The 18,401-nt window shown below is 47.5% G+C and overlaps 1 protein-coding gene across 3 annotated transcripts in view; it reads left to right on the plus strand.

Annotated features, from left to right (window-relative positions):
* ULK1 (unc-51 like autophagy activating kinase 1) overlaps positions 1 to 12,337 on the plus strand; it is a 113,146-nt gene extending 100,809 nt beyond the window's left edge. For all 3 annotated transcript variants that reach the window (XM_088660039.1, XM_035099436.3, XM_088660038.1), the window contains 5 exons: positions 611 to 789; positions 925 to 1,043; positions 3,296 to 3,453; positions 5,020 to 5,155; positions 7,694 to 12,337. In XM_088660039.1, coding sequence (XP_088516165.1) covers positions 611 to 789; positions 925 to 1,043; positions 3,296 to 3,453; positions 5,020 to 5,155; positions 7,694 to 7,749 — 648 coding nt within the window. In that variant the 3' untranslated portion in view covers positions 7,750 to 12,337. The remainder of the gene's footprint in view (positions 1 to 610; positions 790 to 924; positions 1,044 to 3,295; positions 3,454 to 5,019; positions 5,156 to 7,693) is intronic.
* The last annotated feature ends 6,064 nt before the right edge of the window (positions 12,338 to 18,401 follow it).

Raw genomic sequence — 18,401 nt, forward strand, 5'->3', positions numbered from 1 at the left:
TAACCCTACGAAGCAGCAGAAACAACAGATATGTTTCTGGCATCTTAAATGCAAACCAGTTTATTAAAACAAGCCTGTGGACTGTATGGGACTCTGAGTGGGAGAGCAACTGGCTTGGTTACAGGCAATACAGTGTTGTTGTTTTAGAGCATTTGTATCCCTCTCTCTTCAGCCAAAAAGGCTCCCAGAGTGGCTTAAAGCAGGACAGTCCCCTGCCCTCAGGAGTGCAATCTTCAAAAAACAAACAAACAGAACTACACACAAAGGGAAATGCATGGGCAAGGAAGAGGCACAGGAAAGCAAATTATTAAATAATGACCATCTGTCATAGGAACATTTTAGGGGCAGAGGAAGTACCTGATGGAGCATGTCTTTCAATGGTGCTGATGGAAGGAGGCCCACTTCCCTGCTGTCCCAGTGAGGCAGCCTGCTGGAGCCGCCCCCCCCCCCCCAGTACTCCCAAGGGCATGCAGCCCTCGACAGGGGGAAGGTTACCCACCCATAGTGTAAAGCTCTCAGGTGTTGGTCTTTCCATGAATCTGCTGCTTTCTGCATTCTAGTGCTGGCTTGCTAACGAAACCTCGCCCCCCCTTTGTCTCCCCACTCACAGCAAGAGCACACGGACATCCTTCGCAGCCTGCAGTTCACCCTGGCCTTTGTCCACTACGTGATGGAGATAGCGGCCGTCAAAGGGAACACCAACGAGATGAGCAGCTCGGTGGCCTCCGAGTACCAGCTCCAGGAAAGCGTCGTGGCTGACCAGATCAGCCTGCTCAGCAAAGAATGGAGGTAAAGGGTGACATTTGGGGAGGTCCCCGAGAGAACGGCGATGGCCTGGCTTGGGCTCAAAGCAGCTTTGTGTGTCTTCCTCTGCAGCTGTGTGGACGGCAGCTCCATTAATCTGCTGGTGCTTCCTTTTTTCAGCTATGCAGAACAGTTGGTGCTGTACTTGAAAGTAGCAGAGTTGCTGTCCGCAGGCCTGCAGATGGCCATAGACCAGATCCGGGCAGGCAAGTTGTGCCTCTCCTCCACCGTCAAACAAAGTAAGTTCAAATGCACACACACAGGGGAATTCCTAATTGTGGGTTGTATCCCATGGTAGTCCTACTTAGGTTGCAATCACTAAAATTAGTATTAGCTATGAGTCAACTCCGATTAAGACTACCATAGGCTAAAACCCACTTATCTTTTTATTTATGCACTTTCACAGACTTAGTATACACATCTTACGTTTTCATTCTTTAATCTCACTTCTGTTAGCTTGCTGTGCCCCTATATTTTTAGCATCTATCTACTGTGATGCTGATAGAATTGTCCCTTTCTCTCACCTTTGCAGGGAACAATACCTGCTCAGAAAAAATAAGCCTTGCATCCAGTGATGGCATTGATCCATGACCAGTGCGCCCCCCCCCCAAGAGGTCCCGAGAGGCCTGGGCCACTTCCAGCTTTCAAAAACTTGAGCCATCATACAAATACAAAATGACAACTTGCCAAAACAAAATAAGGCATAAAACAGACAGACACCAAGAGAGAGAAAGTGGTTTGTTTGTATTGAGAGGACGTGTTCATCACTGTCAACTCTTGTGCCACCAGAACTGATGCATTCGTTACATACAATAAAACGCAAGTGTGTTGTCGTGCTGCAGTTTCCTTGGCCACAGACAGGTGGCGATGCCAACCACAGTGCGACAAGGGGTGTGTTTAGGTGGTCCAGGCTTTGCGTGCCGAAGGTCCCCGGCAAGTGAAATTAAAAGGATCCAGTTGCAGAGGATGAGAGACCCTTGCCTGAGACCCCAGAGAGGCATTGCCAGTTTTAGCTGTATTCGGGCAGTACCCAGAGAGTTTATAAGGCAACTTCTTGTGGTCCTCCTTCTTTCTCCCCCAGCCCCCCTGCTATTACATTCCAGGGTGAAGTGAAAATAGAGTTAGTCAAGCATACAAGATCAATCTGTCCTGTGCGTATTTTTATCTTCCTCTATCTCTCTCAAATTAGGGACAGCGCTATTTTGCTTTGTGTTTTGCACTCCTGTAAAATGTGATCGGTGCTACGGGTCTCCACATGTATTCTGGTTGCCCGCCTGGAAAACACGTCGCCTGATCTGAATGTTTCAGCTCTTAGCTATGTGCAAGGGCTTAACGATAATTGATGTGGGTGCAACTTAATAATTACATGTTGTGCCTCTGCTGTTAAATAACACACAGTCACTCAGCAGGCTGAATCATTTTGTTCCTTGGCACGGGATCCTCTGCGGGTACTGGAGGCAAAAGCAGAGTCCACAGAAAGGAATGATGTTTACATATTCTTAAGCATCGTATTACAGCACCATCTAGGGCACAAGACATGGGGTATTGGCGAGCTTGGGGAATTCAGTGCTTTGCATACGTACCAGAAGTCTTTGTGGAGGGCAGCCTTCAGTGGTAACCCTGAGTTGGCCCAATGAGGACAGGGCAAGCAAAGAACTCTGGCCACAGAATGCTGACTGGCTGTTAGGAGTGGGCAGAGGGACAAATCTTGGAAGAGGTTATGGCCGAAAAGGAGTATTCCTTGCTGCAACACTCTGGACTCTGCTGTGGAAGAAGATTCTGCTTCTGTGTACAAATAAAATGATGATGATGTTGTTGTTGATATTTCAAGATTGCACAGCCCTATTCTCAGTTTTAAATTATGTTTCCAAAGCTGCACACAAGAAAAGCTTAAGAAACCTCAAGTGGGGGTGGGAGCTTAGCAGCATTTTTATTTTTATTAGCAGCATTTTTAGCAGCTGCAGCAGAGGTAAGGTTTCAGATAATAAACCACAGCAAATAAAATGAACACCTGCTGTTAATAATCATCATCATCAAGTTGAAAGGCAAGTTGAAAGGTGCCTAAAATTTAACAGAGGAGACACCCAATGGACCAACCTCTTTATGGAAGGCATCTCATAAATAGGGTATTATTATTATTATTATCATTATCAATCATTATCATCATCATCATCATCATCATTGAAGTAGCCCTCTCCCCAGATGTCACATGCCGTACCTGGGACAGTGAGGTCACTCAAAGAAGGGCCTCTGAGGAACTCAGTGCTCAAATAGGCTCAGGTACCTGGGAATCCTTCGGATGCCCCAATCGGAAGCCATTCCTCCAATAAGCCAGTTCCCCAAATCTCAGTCGGTTGACAATGTTGGTGTTGGGCACCCTTTGCAAACACTGTGGCGAGAGACTGTTGGTGTGGATAAGGAGTGACCAGAAGCACAGGCCGTCCTGTAAAGTGGTGTCATCCACCCCTTCTTCTTCTTCTCCTTCTCCTAGTTGTGAGGAAGCTCAACGATCTGTATAAATCCAGTGTTTCCTCCTGCCATTGCCTGAACATGAGGTTGCAGAGGTGGTTATTGGACAAGCAAAAGCTCATGGATCGCATCAACAGCATCACGGCCGAGAAGCTCATCTTCAGCCACGCCGTGCAGATGGTAGGGTGAAATGCTTCTCATGTATACTGGGTTGCATGTGTGCAGTATTTGGGGGCTAGTATGGTGGCATTTGCTGAGCCCTAGGGATGGGCACAGGGACCCAGGTGGCGCTGTGGGTTAAACCACAGAGTCTAGGGCTTGCTGATCAGAAAGTCGGCGGTTCGAATCCCTGTGACTGGGTGAGCTCCCGTTGTTCGGTCCCAGCTCCTGCCCACCTAGCAGTTCGAAAGCACATCAAAGTGCAAGTAGATAAATAGGGACCGCTCCGGTGGGAAGGTAAACGGCATTTCCGTGCACTGCTCTGGTTCGCCAGAAGCAGCTTTGTCATGTTGGCCACATGGACCCGGAAGCTGTCTGCGGACAAATGCCGGCTCCCTCGGCCTATAGAGCGAGATGAGCGCCGCAACCCCAGAGTCTGACACGACTGGACCTGATGGTCAGGGGCCCCTTTACCTTTAGCTTTAGGGATGGGCTAGGGCTCAGCCCAACCCCCTGGCAAGCACCATTTCCCCTCACCTCTCTGCAGGATACAGAGGTTCCCTAATTAACACATATGCACCTTAAGTAGCAGTAGCAGCAAGGGCTGTGCAAACCGAAAGAGAACCCCACAGTTCTCTGGGAATGTGTTCTTTGCACCGAGCACAGCCCTTTTTGTGGGAACAAGTCTATTCATGGTGGTAGAATGCATGCAGACAGATCAATCCTGGGCACCCACAGGGACAAAAGGGTCTCCAGTAACTTGGGGAAACCTTGGAATGGGCACAGTAGATCTAGAACTAGCCTGGATGTACCAGTGACCTGATGAGATATAAGGCAGCACCAGATGGTCACTTTGCATCCCTCTGGTGTATCTTTGGGGGGTTTTGCACTCCCTCATGCCACAGAGTCCTCTATGCACAGAGGGAATGGAAGCAGAACTAGAAGGAAAACCTCCCTGGGTGCTCTGAGTGAAAATGGTCTTCAGGGACTTTTGCCAGCCTCTGGGCTTTGGCAGGTGCTCAACTGTACCAATCCCTAGTGCCAGCCATGCCTCCACAATCTCATCCCTCTGCTGCCTTCAGCCCATTTTTAAGCATCCTTTCTGGGTGCCTCTTCTGAACATCCTACCTTTTCTCCCCTGGCGGCCAAAACGAGAAGGACCTCCCCGCTATCGTCAGTCTCCTGCTTTCTGCCTAGACCTTTTGACAATGCTCTCCTTGGGCAAGATCCACATGAGAGGCACGTTCCTAGTCTGAAATAGTCGGGTGATGCTCCCCACGATATGTCAATGCACAGGATCTTCCTGCAGGAGTGCAGCAGAATCAGCCAGGCGCTGCAAGCCCCTTTTGCCCATCCCTGCTTCCAGCAAACTGGAGTCGGAAAGCCACAGCAGAGAGATGCGGGCTTATTAAGAGGGCGATGTGAAAATGCATTCTACGCTTTTCAGAAACCGTGCGATGCCGGGCAGGGTGTGTGTGTGTGTGTGTGTTGAATCTTTGCTTATGTGTGAATCCAGTCTGTTGAGGCAGAGTTGCACAAGCATTATATTTGTTGGCAGAATAACCACTGGAGGCGTTCTCTCTCCAGGTTCAGGCAGCAGCGCTGGATGAGATGTTTCATCACAGAGAAGATTGTGCGCAACGATACCACAAGGCACTGCTGCTCATGGAGGGGCTCTTGAACATCATCACTGAGCAAGGCGACATTGAGAACATTAATAAGTGTGAGGATCGGGAAATGCTTTTTTTCTTTTCTTTTTTGAGTAAAAAAGTATAGATGTGATGGCGCAATATGGCCTGATGCTAATTGGTAAAGCACTGCTCAGAAATCACCTTGCTTCTTTTCCTGCATATGGTTTTTTTAAAAAATAAAAAAGCAGTGCTTGTGCAGGTGCATCTGTAACAGAGGGGAGACTCTATGAGGAGCTGAAAAACTAAAAGGCACTGCAAACGATTCTACGTTAAATTCTCCTAACTTAAATGAGAATGCAGGGGGAGTGAGTGGATCATAGGCAGAGCAAACGGGAGGAACAATAAAAGAGCAGGACAGTAGAAAATCAAATTAACCGTAGAACTGTAGAGTTGGGAAGGGATCCCAAGGCTCATCCAACATTTTAAAAAAAAACCCCGGCAGAAGCCCAGGCGGCCTCTGCCTAAAAACCTCCAATGAAGGAGAATCTGTAATTCCCCAGCTGGAGGCACATCAGAGTTCAGGATAGTGTAGTGCAGGCACGTCCAATAAGTACAGTGGTACCTCTACTTACGAATAACTACTTACGAATGGAGCTCCGTCCGCCATCTTGGATGCGGTTTAGATAGGATTTTTTCTACTTACGAATTTTTAGATAGGCTTGCTTCGACTTACGAATTTTTTCTCCCAATGCATTCCTATGGGATTCGACTTACAAATTTTTTCTACTTACGGGTGTGCGTTTCGAACACATTAAATTTGTAAGTAGGGGTACCACTGTAGATCGTGATCTACCGGTAGATCACTGGGTGTCTGTGGTAGATCACTGCTAGATCACTGGCACCCCCCCAAAAAAAAGCTCACCCAACATTTTCCTCCTCCCTAAAAAAAGCTGAACAACTATGACCTGAAGCCCTAAACAAAAATGGGCCTCCCTCCCTCCTAAAAGAAGCTCAACAAGTTTGACCTAACCCCCCCCCAAACAGGGCTCCGCTTCCTTAAAAAAACTCAACAGCTTTGACCTGAACCCCCCAAAAGGGGGTAGATCACTCCCAGTTTTTAATTCTGTGAGTAGATCACAGTCTCTTGGGAGTTGGCCACCCCTGGTGTAGTGCAAGGAAATTTCATAACCTCGTAACACCTTTGCAGTGCAGTCCTCTACCTGCCTACTCGGAAGGCCCCTTGGACTTTATCCCAAGACAGGGTTATAGGAGTGCAGTCTTGGTTGCTACATTTCAGTTTCTGCTTTATTCTAATCAACTTCACACACCTTAGGGACTGATTTCTTCTGTTCCACCTCAATCACTGAGATCATCTGATGGAGCACTTCTAATGGTTCCCCACATTCCTGAGATTCTGTTGGCTGTCACTAGGGACCAAGCTTTTAACGTAGCAGGTTGTGCCCGTGAAACTCCCTGCCAGCAGTGATTCAGCAGGAACCAATCCCTGCTTTCATTGGAACACCTGTTTTTAGACAATCAGTAATCAGTATCTGTTGGTGTTTTATGCTGGTTTTATTCTTGTGTGTTGTACTCAATGTGTTGATGTTGGACATGGGTGGTGTTGTCTAAACCACTGAGCCTTTGGGGCTTGTCAATTGGAAGGTCGGCGGTTCGAATCCCCACGATGGGGTGAGCTCCCATTGCTCTGTCCCAGCTCCTGCCAACCTAGCAGTTCAAAAGCATACCAGTGCAAGTAGATAAATAGGTACTGCAGTAACAGGAAGGTAAACGGCGTTTCCGTGCACTCTGGTTTCCGTCACTGTGTCCCGTTGCGCCAGAAGTGGTTTAGTCATGCTGGTCACATGACCCAGAAAACTGCCTGTGGACAAACACCGGCTCCCTGGCCTGAAAGCGAGATGAGCGCCACAACTCATAGTCGCCTTTGAATGGACTTAACCATCCAGGGGTCCTTTACATTTACCTTTTACTCTGTCTTGAAGTATGTTTATAAAAGTGTTTATTATGCATACATACATACATATGCTTGCCTGATTCACCAATAATGCTAAACTCCCCACCCCCAACCTCTGTGCAGCTGAGACGAGGAGTAAAGCAGTTCTGTTTCACTTGTCTTGATTCCTCGCTTTATCATTAGATATGAACCAGGATTTCACGATTCCAAATGCATGCAATTGCAAAAGAAGCCACCTTCGAGCTATGGGTTACAAAGCTGTCTAATTCAGCAAACTAGAGTTTACCTTAAACTACAAGTCTTGGTTTGCACATCACGGCAAACCAGTAATTGGGGAAAGTGAAACTGAGAGTGCTCAAATCCAAACTTTTGCCCAGACTCCCAAAAGCTCTTGCAGATGATGCTCAAACCAGCCTTCCTCAGTGTGGTGCCCTCCTGATGTTCTACTTCGAGCTCCCGTTATTGCCAGCAAGCATGGCTAAAGGTCAAGGTAGATGGGGAGAGGACTCCAACCATGTCTGGGGGGCACAGAGACTGAGACAGCTGTGCCAAACCATGGTTTAGTGTTGTGTGTGAACAAGCACGATATTGGTGTTGCTGCAAGGAGAGCTGAGCCAAAAAAAACTCATTTCCCCCATTTTTTCCTTTCTCTTTCCAGGTAAAATGTGTATTGAACGCCGGCTGTCGGCTCTACTATCTGGCATCTGTGCATGAGGAAAATAGCCCTTAACTCCGCAGGTGATCATTTTCCATCTCTAAGCACCTGCTACCAAGATGACAAAGCACTGTATGAGCAAGCCCGTCGACAACGAATTTATCGGATGTCAATCCGGTTTCCCTGTTTTGGCGTCCTTCGAAGAGAACTTCCCCCGGGTCGGACATGGAATTGCTACAATCTTTGTGTGTGTGGCCACTATACAAACCGGGGAAAGATGATGGTCGATACAGAAGGCTTGTTCCCCTTGCCCCAACTCACCATCTGGTGGGAAACAGCTGGGTAAAAAAAGGAGGAGAAGGATCAAGCCTCCTTTCATGCCTGTTTTCGGAGAGCAGGATTGCTACTGAACTGGCCTTGCCTGGAGCATTGAGGTCCACTGCTGGCGGTGAATGATCCAGACGTTTCTGCTCTTGAAAGGAAAGAGGTTTCTCCGGAAGGGGGAATGTCCCTCTTGGCCAGTTCTGCAATCCAAGCCCTCGTCTGCTGATAGCCAATCACTTGGGAGCACTGCTCCTACTACGCCTCTCATTGCTCACCGTACAGGAAGAGCAACCGCGGTTATGCGGCAGGTGTGAAAGCCAGAAGCTCACCTTGCTCTGAGTAGTTGTGGCTTCTTATGTTATTCCCCCCCCCCCACTGCAGTGCTGGAAATCTTGAGTTCAGAGTCCCTTACCTACATGACGGGCAGAAGCAGGGTAGGTTGGGATGGGAAGCAGTTCTTCATTTCCTACGTGGACATGGACAGAGCTGAAGAGAGCTTGTATATACAGACTGGAGCACTGGGACTTGGACTCCAAGCTCTCTTGCTTTGGTCTCAAGCAGCCAAAATGTTTTTCTTCTTCGCCCAAAAGGGAGTCGTTCAGTAGATGCATGGTTGTAGCCCTCTCCTCCCATGGCCTGCGTCTAAGCATGAGAAGGCATCTGTGCTGTTTTTGGCTGTTGCCCAGATAAGCAATCCCTTCTCCCAGAGGGGTGGGAAGCAATATAAGAAAAACACACATAACACACTTACTAGCTTTGTGAATCAAAGGAGCACTTTACAGACAACATGAACCTGAGCTTTGGATACTTGGCAGCCCCGCAGTGATCCAAAAATGTCGCAACTTCTAGGAATGCTGTTCCCCTGCCTTTCGCCTGCCCTCCCATTGCCTCACGTGTTGTTGATTGTTTGTCTGTTGGGTGGTTGTTGTGGTTGTTTTAAAAGAAATTGCACTACAAGTGTGTATGTGTTTTTGTGCGCGCGTGTATACATATTCATATATATTACCAAGTTAATATATATTAATATGTGTATGGTATATAATATATAATGATGCTCTATGTGTTAACTGTACTGTATTTTATGCTTGTGAGGAGAAAAAGAAAATTAACAATCAAGCAGTCTATGTTCTTTTCATGACCAGCGGCGCTAGCGTGAAAAAAATCAGTACCATTTTTTGTCTTTTCCTTTTTTTAAAAAAAAACTGATGTGCTGTTTGGAGGTCCAGATTTTTTGAAAACTCAAGGATGAGATCTCAATATTGTGCATGCTTCATTCCTGCCCCCTCCATTGTTTATAAAACAAATGCCCCCCTTTTTTGGCTGTTGTTGTTAACCTCTTCAAAAGTTTTCTCTCTCTTCCCCACCTCGATTTAAGGCGACTAAGCAGCCAAAGAGAAAGAGGAGGCACACACTGTGTGTGTGTTTTGTGTAGGGCTGTGCTTTGTGTGTGTGCATTTAGGCTTGGGGATGTTGTGGCTGCGAGCAAATGCCTGATAGGGTACCTTGTGCACGGTTTTAATGCAACAGATCCGGTTTGCCGCTGTATTTTGTCCATGCTGGGCAAGAAAGCATCCTTGGCAAACAAAACCTGGATTTCAGGCTTTTTGTTTGTTTGTTTCTTTTTCAAAGAGTGGGTCAAGTATATCTATTTGCACATGGTTTGCTTTTCATCACTTGTGTGTATCCCCCCCCCCTTGAAAATATGTAAGGGACAGCCATAGCGACTTTGGATACCCTGTTTCAAAGCTCCTTGCAATAGGTGTCACCTTGCAATAGGTGCAATAGGTTTCACACACTCACCCCTGTGTGTGTTCAATCAGCACATTTTGATAGGATCTGTCGCTTGCCCCAGCCCCTTCAGCATAGCTTCTCTTATCTTCTGCTTCTATGGCAACTCAGCAGTACCTAGCACAAAGGAAAGATCCTCTGTCCTTCTGGTATGATAAAGGCTTGTCACTTGTAGTTATGGAGCCAGTGGTTGCTTGTGAAAGGGGTACTCTGCTGGTACGATTCACCCTGTAGTAATCCACACACACCCCGAGTTGGATTTGAAGTTCCTTAGGATGTTACTGTGCACCTACAAGTCTATGTGGCAATCCCACATAGTAGGAATCCTATGCGAAGCCTTTCAGGCCCTTTCCCTTTGTTATTAGTTACACATGCACAACTTAGGATGACCCTCTGTCCTCCTTTGCAGAGGACTGCCAGGGACAGAAGGGAGATCAGGGGCCTCAAAGTTGTCTCCCAACAGCAAACGGGCCACTTGGGCACCATCTTCCCTGTTATTGTGAGACCCGCATTGTATTTCTATTTAAATTGATCATTTCTAGTTTTCCATATATATTACCCCATGCAAATGTTATGTCCTCTATTGCCCTATTGGGTTTGGTACGGGTGGCAGTGCATTTTATCTTTCTGGCAATGCCACAGTGATCACCCCAGCATGCAAGTGTGTGTGTGTGTGTGTGTGTGTGTGTGTGTGTGTGCGCGCACACACACACACCCCTCTCGGGCACCATTCATTCTGACACCTGCCTGCCAAGCAAAATATTAACAAAACTGGTCACAAGTCCCTGCACAGTACCAGAGACAGAATTGGGGGGGACCAGTAGATAAAAGCAGAGACTCAAATCACCCCCACAATGTGTTTGTTTCTTCCTAAGTTCCTACTTTTATCATCTGTACCCTTTCCCAGGTCCTCATGTTTCCCCACTGCCTGATAATTCTGCTTTTCCTCGCAAAAACATAGGCTGCTTATCCTGGGCATTTCAAGTCGTTCCAAGCTGTTGCTTGATAAATTGAGTTTTAAACCATTCATCTGAGTTTGCATCTGTTTCCATATAAGTAGGGTGGCAGTTGTGTGTTTATGTGTGTTGCGATCAGCACCATCTTAGAAAATGCATGCTCTCCAAATTTTTAGAAGAACTTTTAATAATAATAATAACAACAACAACAACCCATGTTGCCCAGTGAATTTGAGGGTGCTTTTTCCCAGTTGATCAAGAGGTTTTAGCCGTGCATCTAGCTGCTTGACTAAACGCTGCATCCCTAATCAGCCGACCCTCTTACATACCTTGCAATGAGATCTCTGACAGCCTTGGAGTTGGTTCCGTAGAAAAAGGTTCACTGGACCCAGGTGAGAGCGAAACAGACAAGCGGAACCATAACAACATGGCAGCCTTAAGAGAAAGAAATTGGTTCACACCACTGGAGATGCTTGTGAACCAGGCCCAGTACCAGCGTGCAGGATCCTTGGGAAGCTGCTGTGGTCCTCGCAGCCCAGCAGGGATGCCTGCTCCCGTCTTTCCTCCAGTCAGTGCCAGGCACCCAGGCCCTTGTGGGGGCTGCCAAGCTTAATTCCATTGGGTTCACCCTCCTGCGTAGGGGCCCACAGACCTAGGAGAGGGTCCCATCACCCCAGCCATTGCTTCTTGCTCTTCCAGACTCCCCAGTACTCAAGCCAGTAGCTTTGCTCCAAGGTTCGCTTCACAAAGAAACTACCTTTTCCTTCCCAGCTGTTTCTGAAAGGCAGTTGTTTAGAAGCCAGCTTTCAAAAGCCGTGGGGTTTAATTCTGCCAGCTCTGCATTTAACTTCCCAGCTGTATGTAGTTACTTGAATGTATCAAAAGTTCTCCACAGCCATCCTAGTTGCTCTCCCCATGTCCCTCACGTCACACACACACACACAAAAGATTTGGTTTACAGAACTTCAATAGATAGATAGATAGATAGATAGATAGATAGATAGATAGATAGATAGATAGATAGATAGATAGATGATATAGATATATTTTCCTCAATACTTGAAATTTAGCCACTGCGCTTGGATTACACAGAGTAGAGGCAAGGTATCTCTTTTTGCCACCATGCGGGTGATTTTAATATTATTTTTCAATCTTAAAACTGCACGCAAGCATGAAACGTCAGGTAGGTGGGTTTGTGTTTGTTTGCTTTTGTTTTGCTTTTGGTGGGAAAACTAGTATTTATTGCTTTGTTTAAGGAATAGAAGAGAGGTTTGGGAAAGAGAGCAAGGAAACCAAGCAGAAGTGGCTAATCCAGTCTATTCACTCTCGTTCATGGATTTGTTACTGTCTCAGTGCCCCGTATGTAGCGTCCTGACTAGATTTCAAGGAACCTCAGCCCTGATAACGTGTATGTGAGAAAGTGTGCTGTATGGGGGGGGTTTTCCCACATGGTTATGCTTGATAACTTTTGTCCGTCGTTATTTTTTAAAAAAATTCATGTTGTGTGACTTTTTTTTGTTCGTTCTTGCTTTAAATTGTACAATGCTGACTTAAGAAAATAAACTGATTTTTAATTGTTCCTTCTTTGTGCAAGACCACTACTGTACCTTTCCATCATTTCACAAAAAAGGGATGTGTTATAAAACACTTATCCAACTAGCATGAGGACTTTGAGATGCCCAAAGGAACTAGCTAGCTCCCCTCTAAATCTGTTCTGGGAGGTTCCACCAAGCCTAGATCCTGGAAATGCTCATAAGCCATTGTTTCCTTTTTATATGCAGTCTTGTATAACCCCCCACCACCCCACCCCCATTAAAATTCTAAAGTGGTCTTAGATATGGGTGTATTATGCCAATAGCTTATCAGCAATTGCCTCTGAATATGGGAGCACCTCTGGTTTAAATGATGTCAATCGGATAACAGGTTTTTGGGTACTCCAGATGCAGCGTGTGTGTAAGGACGTATGGATCCAGAATTGGCCTCCACAGTCACTTACGGACCCATTGTTAAAACCGTGTTTATGGAAGACAATCTTACTCGGCTACAAGTGATCACCAAAGAAGAAGAAGAAGAAGTGTGTGTGTGTGTGTGTGTGTGTGTGGTCTTTTGGAAAAGTACTTTCCCTTGGCCAAGGCTGAATAAAACCAGTGAGAAATGTGTACAATTCAACCCCACACATTTCTGCAGACCAAAGCTGACGTACAATTTGACCTCTGGGGCAGCTTAGCTGCGCTGGAAGAGGCCTGAGAAGTTTGCCGGGATCTCAGAATGGGAGCCTGCTTGCCTTGAAAACCCTAAGCAGGCGTTTCCCCTTCAGAAGTGTGGGAAGAAATCTGGAGCAAAGGAGGGGCTTGTCGTTTCCGTGGGCTGCATCCCAGCAAAGAGTATTCTGTGGCAGACTAGTACTGGCAGCGGAGGCTTCATATGGAACGAGTGCCAGTTGCAATAGGTAGGTCTCCTTCCTGTGAATTTGTCTGGCCCCCCTTTCAAAGGACATCTACATGAGCGGCCATTACCACCACCTTTTTTTCTTTTCCAGAGCAGGAATGATGAGCAATAGCACCAGGGTAGTTACAGACCTTCCTCCTTGCTCTGCCCCATGCAAACGTTTCGAATTCACTTTGTGACAGATTAGCATAGTGGGGGATGTCAGAGAATCAGTGGCCGCCTTTTGCGTTCGTGTGGCTATGGGTTCTATCATCCTCACCTCCTGTGCTACAAATTTGACCACCGCACCATTGATTTGCCATGTTTTGTGGCAGCAAATACTATTAACTAAAATGAGAGAGAGAACACACACAAGAACTAGTAAGACCTTTCTAGATCAGGCCAAAGGCCCGTCTAGTCCAGCATTGTGTTCTGACAGTGGCCAACCAGTTGCCTGTGGGAAACTCGCAAGCAGGTTTCACGCACAAGAGCCCTTTCCCTTCCCATGGATTCCAGCAACTGGCGTTCTGAGCACTGCTGCTAGACAGAGCATAGTCATCGTGGCTTTTAGTCCTTGATACCTTCAGCCTCCTTTTCTAATCCTCAGTTGGCATCCATTACTGCCTCCTGTGGGAATGAGTTCCATCATTTGAAACTATGTCGCTGCATGAAGTTACCGTATTTTTCACTCCATAAGACGCACTTTTTCCCGTGCGTCCTATGGAGCGAAGGCGAGAGCCAGGGCCGCGCACAGCGGGAAACGGGCTCTCGGGCTGCTTCCGTGACAGTGGAGAGGGCTGCTTCCCTCTCTCTTCCTCTCTCTCTCTCTTTCACCCCTTCCTTCCTTGTCTCTCTTCCTTTCTCTCATCCCTTCCTTCCCTCCCTCCCTCTTCCAACTTGAATAAAATATTGGGGGGTGGGGCAAGTAAGCCCCACCTCACATACCGTATCAGCCTTTCTCAACCTGTGGGTCCCCAGATGTTGCTGAGCTACAACTCCCATCGCCCCTAGCTAGCAAGGCTCAGGGATGATGGGAGTTGTAGTCCAACAACATCTGGGGACCCACAGATTGATAACTGCTGCAATTGATCTCAAGACAAAGTGCATGCACACTATATGAATGACAATGTCCATCAACATTGGGGGGGGGGACTTCCTCAAATATTTAATGGGGGGCAAAGGCACTTAGGCCTCTAGAAGTTGGCTGCTATGCCTAGGACAATTCAAGAAAGCAAAATATATTTTTTCTTTTTTTCCTCCTTTATTTCTTTTTTATTATTATTAAGGGTTTTCTTGGTTTACAAGGAGATGTGCAATGTCTCTCTTAGCATTTTTACAAATCAGTTTCATTTGTTGAGACATTGGTGAGGAGAGGGGAAGGAAAGTAGGTGGGGGGAGGGTGGGGTCGGGTGACTAGGTGCGCCCTATGGTCAGGTGTGTCTTATGGAGCGAAAAATACAGGTATTTCCTATCTGTCCCAAAATTCATCTTCATTGGAGGCCCACGAGTTCTAGTGTAGGGGTCAGCAAACTAAGGTCCGTGGGCCCAATTGCCCTCTGGATCCGGCCAACGGACGGTCCTGGAATCGCTGCTTGGATCAGCATGATCGTTTGGCCTGCGCCATATTTTTTTGTGCAATTTTTTCCGGGCTCCATTTTCCCCACACACACACACACCATCGCAGCGCCTCCTCCCTCCTGGCTTCTCCCTGCCCCTACTCGCCACCTGCCTGCTGGCCTCTCCGTCCATGGCCACACTGTGGGCATTGTGACGGGCACGTTCTAGGGCTTCGGCTGGAGCTTGGTGTGCCTGCTGGCCCTGCGGCTGGTGCCCAGGAAAGCTGGCCCCGAAAGCAGAGGCGCCGCCACCGCTGCCGGCTCCCAACCGCAGGCAGAGCGGCGGAGGAGGTAGGAAAGCAGGGGGAGGGGAGGGGCTGGGAGAGAGAGATAAGCCCCCCTGTGGGCAGGATTCCTGCATTGCACGGGTTTGGACAAGATGACTCTTGGGTTCCCTCCCAAATTTGCAAGAGGGATTCCCCCCCTAGCCCCCCAGCTGTTTCTCTGTGTGCAAAAGCTGCATATCAATAGTGTACTTTTATAGCAAGGGTGTGAGGAACCTCAGTTTCAGGGTCCAAAGGTGGCCCTTCAGGCCTCCTAATCTGGCCCTTGAGACTCACCCCAGGGCATGCCCCTCCCCAGTCCTGCTTTGCACCCTCCTCGAGTGCTTTGCCAGGCTAGAATGAACCCTGATAATACCTGACTTGTCCGGATGGGGGTTAGAGAAGGGGTGCGTATAAACTATCCTAGTGTACAAAAGTAAATTTTGCAATCATAGTGAAGTAAAATTTAAGCTGGTTCCTATGAACCCAGAGAAATGGATCCTGACCCAGGGAGAGCCCAAGGATCCAGGCAAACAGACGAATTTAAGCGTCTCCTGCCCACCAAATAACAGAGACCAAACCAGGACGTACGAAGCAAGGCACTTTTATTTCGCTGTTGCAACAGGGTCCTTCCTCTCACGCAGGAGAACAAGGAAGGGACCCCAAACAAAGATGTCTTGCCCTTAAAAAGAAATTTGAAATTGGTTTCAGCCCACCCCCCAGAAGCATCATCCATATGTCACAGAAGGGGTGTAGCCCAAGACCGCTCTCCCTAGATTCATCATAGGTACATCATGAACGGGGAGGTCTGGTGGCAGTAATCTGAGCAGTCTGGACCCTGCCCCCTGCCCCCAAAACCTAATCAACAAAATTGAGAGATATTTACATTTCCCTGTTTCCCAGCCAAGTTAATCACACCCTTTTGTCTGGCACTCAGGTATCAGGATGCCAGGGTTATCACTTTAATTCCTGAGACAATGAGAAGGTTCCCCCCACCCCACTTCTTCCTTGCAGAGGAATGCCAGGTCTGAGAGAGTCAAAATGGTGTCAGTCAGGCCTGTTTTCCTGTGCTGCTTCAGACATGTTTCTGTACATTCATGTACATGTTTTATGAACAATTATTATATATATATATATGACCTCAAAATTCTTATAACAATAGCTTTACCCATGTTTGCCCCTGGCCTTGCCCCCTTCTGGCGTGTCACAGCTTGTGCAGAAGGGAAGGCACCCCTCAGGCTCAAAGGGGTTCCCCAGCCCTGGCCTGGTTCACAAAACAGGAAACGAGAGGGCATACTATCCATTTAAAGCATATCTCCCTCACCCACCTGCATTCTGGGAACTGTGGCTTACCCAGATAGCTACAATTCCACCACCCTTAAGCAAACTACAGTTCCCAGGATTCCCAGGATTCTAAACGCATGGTACCCATGGCAGGCTTTGCAATATCCCCTAAAAGCTTCCTCTTCCTGCAGTTCCACAGGTCGGTTTGGAGGTTGCAGGCTGCCCTCTGCTGCTCAGTCCTAGCACTTTGGGGAAAGAAGATAAGATTCTTGCAGTAGCAAAAAACCCGCTCCATCTAACAGCCTCTTTTTTCACTTGCTCCTTCAGTCTTCTCAGACGAACCATAGGATGTTTATGCTGATCGGATTACATGCTGATTACCAGGGGCGGCTTGCCCATTGACTCTAGTGGTGCGGGGCAGCAGGGCGGAAACCATGCTGTGCCCGCCCACCAGCCGCGGGAAGAAACAGGGCAGGGCGGGGGCGCCGGAGCGATCTGCGCGCCACGGCGCCTGACCTGCTTAAGACGGCCCTGCCAATTACATGAAAAATCCACCTTTCTACTAGCTGGCACAGTAAAGGTTTCACAACCAATTAGAATAGGTGCCGATTTTCTTGACCATATGCCTTTGGGGTTATGCAATTTCCCCCGTCTCTTAAGTGCACTTTTGTGGTGTTCCCCATGCCCCCTCCAGCTAGGGTAATCTGCCCTGCTTGCCTCGTTTCTTTTATGTTGCTGCTGTTGATAATTTCTGGGTGCAACTTTCTCTCCTATCTGAGGGCAATTTACTTGGAAGAAAGTCTCTTTGCACTTCGTGGGGTATGCTTCTGAGTTGGAGTGCCTGAGACTAAGGAATACAGGCTGGAATTCTGGGCTGCATCAATAGGAGTATAGCATCTAAATCAAGGGAAGTAATAGTACCACTGTATTCTGCTCTGGTGAGACCTCACCTGGCGTACTGTGTCCAGTTCTGGGCACCACAGTTCAAGAAGGATACTGACAAGCTGGAACGTGTCCAGAGGAGGGCAACCAAAATGGTCAAAGGCCTGGAAACGATGCCTTATGAGGAACAGCTTAGGGAGCTGGGTATGTTTAGCTTGGAGAAGAGAAGGTTAAGGGGTGATGTGATAGCCATGTTCAAATATATACCATAGAAGAGGGTGAAAGGTTGTTTTCTGCTGCTCCAGAGAAGCAGACACGGAGCAATGGATTCAAGCTACAAGAAAGAAGATTCCACCTAAACATTAGGAAGAACTTCCTGACAGTAAGAGCTGTTCGGCAGTGGAATTTGCTACCAAGGAGTGTGGTGGAGTCTCCTTCTTTGGAGGTCTTTAAGCAGAGGCTTGACAGGCATATGTCAAGAATGCTTTGATGCTGTTTCCTGCTTGGCAGGGGGTTGGACTGGATGGCCCTTGTGGTCTCTTCCAACTCTATGATTCTATGATTCTATATGCTTTATTCACTTGTAGGATCACTGATCGTCGAGGCGCATTGTTAGCTACATGCAGAAGTGAAGTTTATCTTGCAGTAGCAATCTAACGATGCCCCGAAACCACAGGCATTTCCCTTATTTTAAACAGGAAACAATGATAAAAGGATGCGTTAGCTGATTTTATGCAATATTTAAACATTGAACATGGGCTTTTTATAAAAAAAATGAGCATCATGACTCTAGATCTGAAATACAAATACTGTAGGTAGAATATGTGGTCCTGGTCTAATGATAGGTGAGAACAGTGAACAGGCCCTCCGTAGTTCTACACTTGAGGGTGTCTGAAGGCAAAACGGATTTCAAAAATGTGTATTTTCAGCTGTGGTGCAGACGTGCCTAAATTGATTGTGGATCAGGGGCGTAGCAACATGGGGGCGTGAGGAGCGCTGCGCTCCAGGTGTCATTCCTAAGGAGGGTGATAAAATCCCCCCCCCCCGGGCGGATCAGAGTTGCGGTGCTCACACCCCCGGAGGTCGTATTTTAGCAATCAGCATGATTGTCGCCGTGAAAATCTGCCCGCAATCGTGCAAATGCACGCGGCAGGTGATGCTTTCACCCCCT

This window comes from Zootoca vivipara, chromosome 16 (genome assembly GCF_965207765.1).
Source record: "Zootoca vivipara chromosome 16, rZooViv2.hap1.1, whole genome shotgun sequence".
NCBI classification, from domain to species: Eukaryota; Metazoa; Chordata; class Lepidosauria; order Squamata; family Lacertidae; genus Zootoca; species Zootoca vivipara.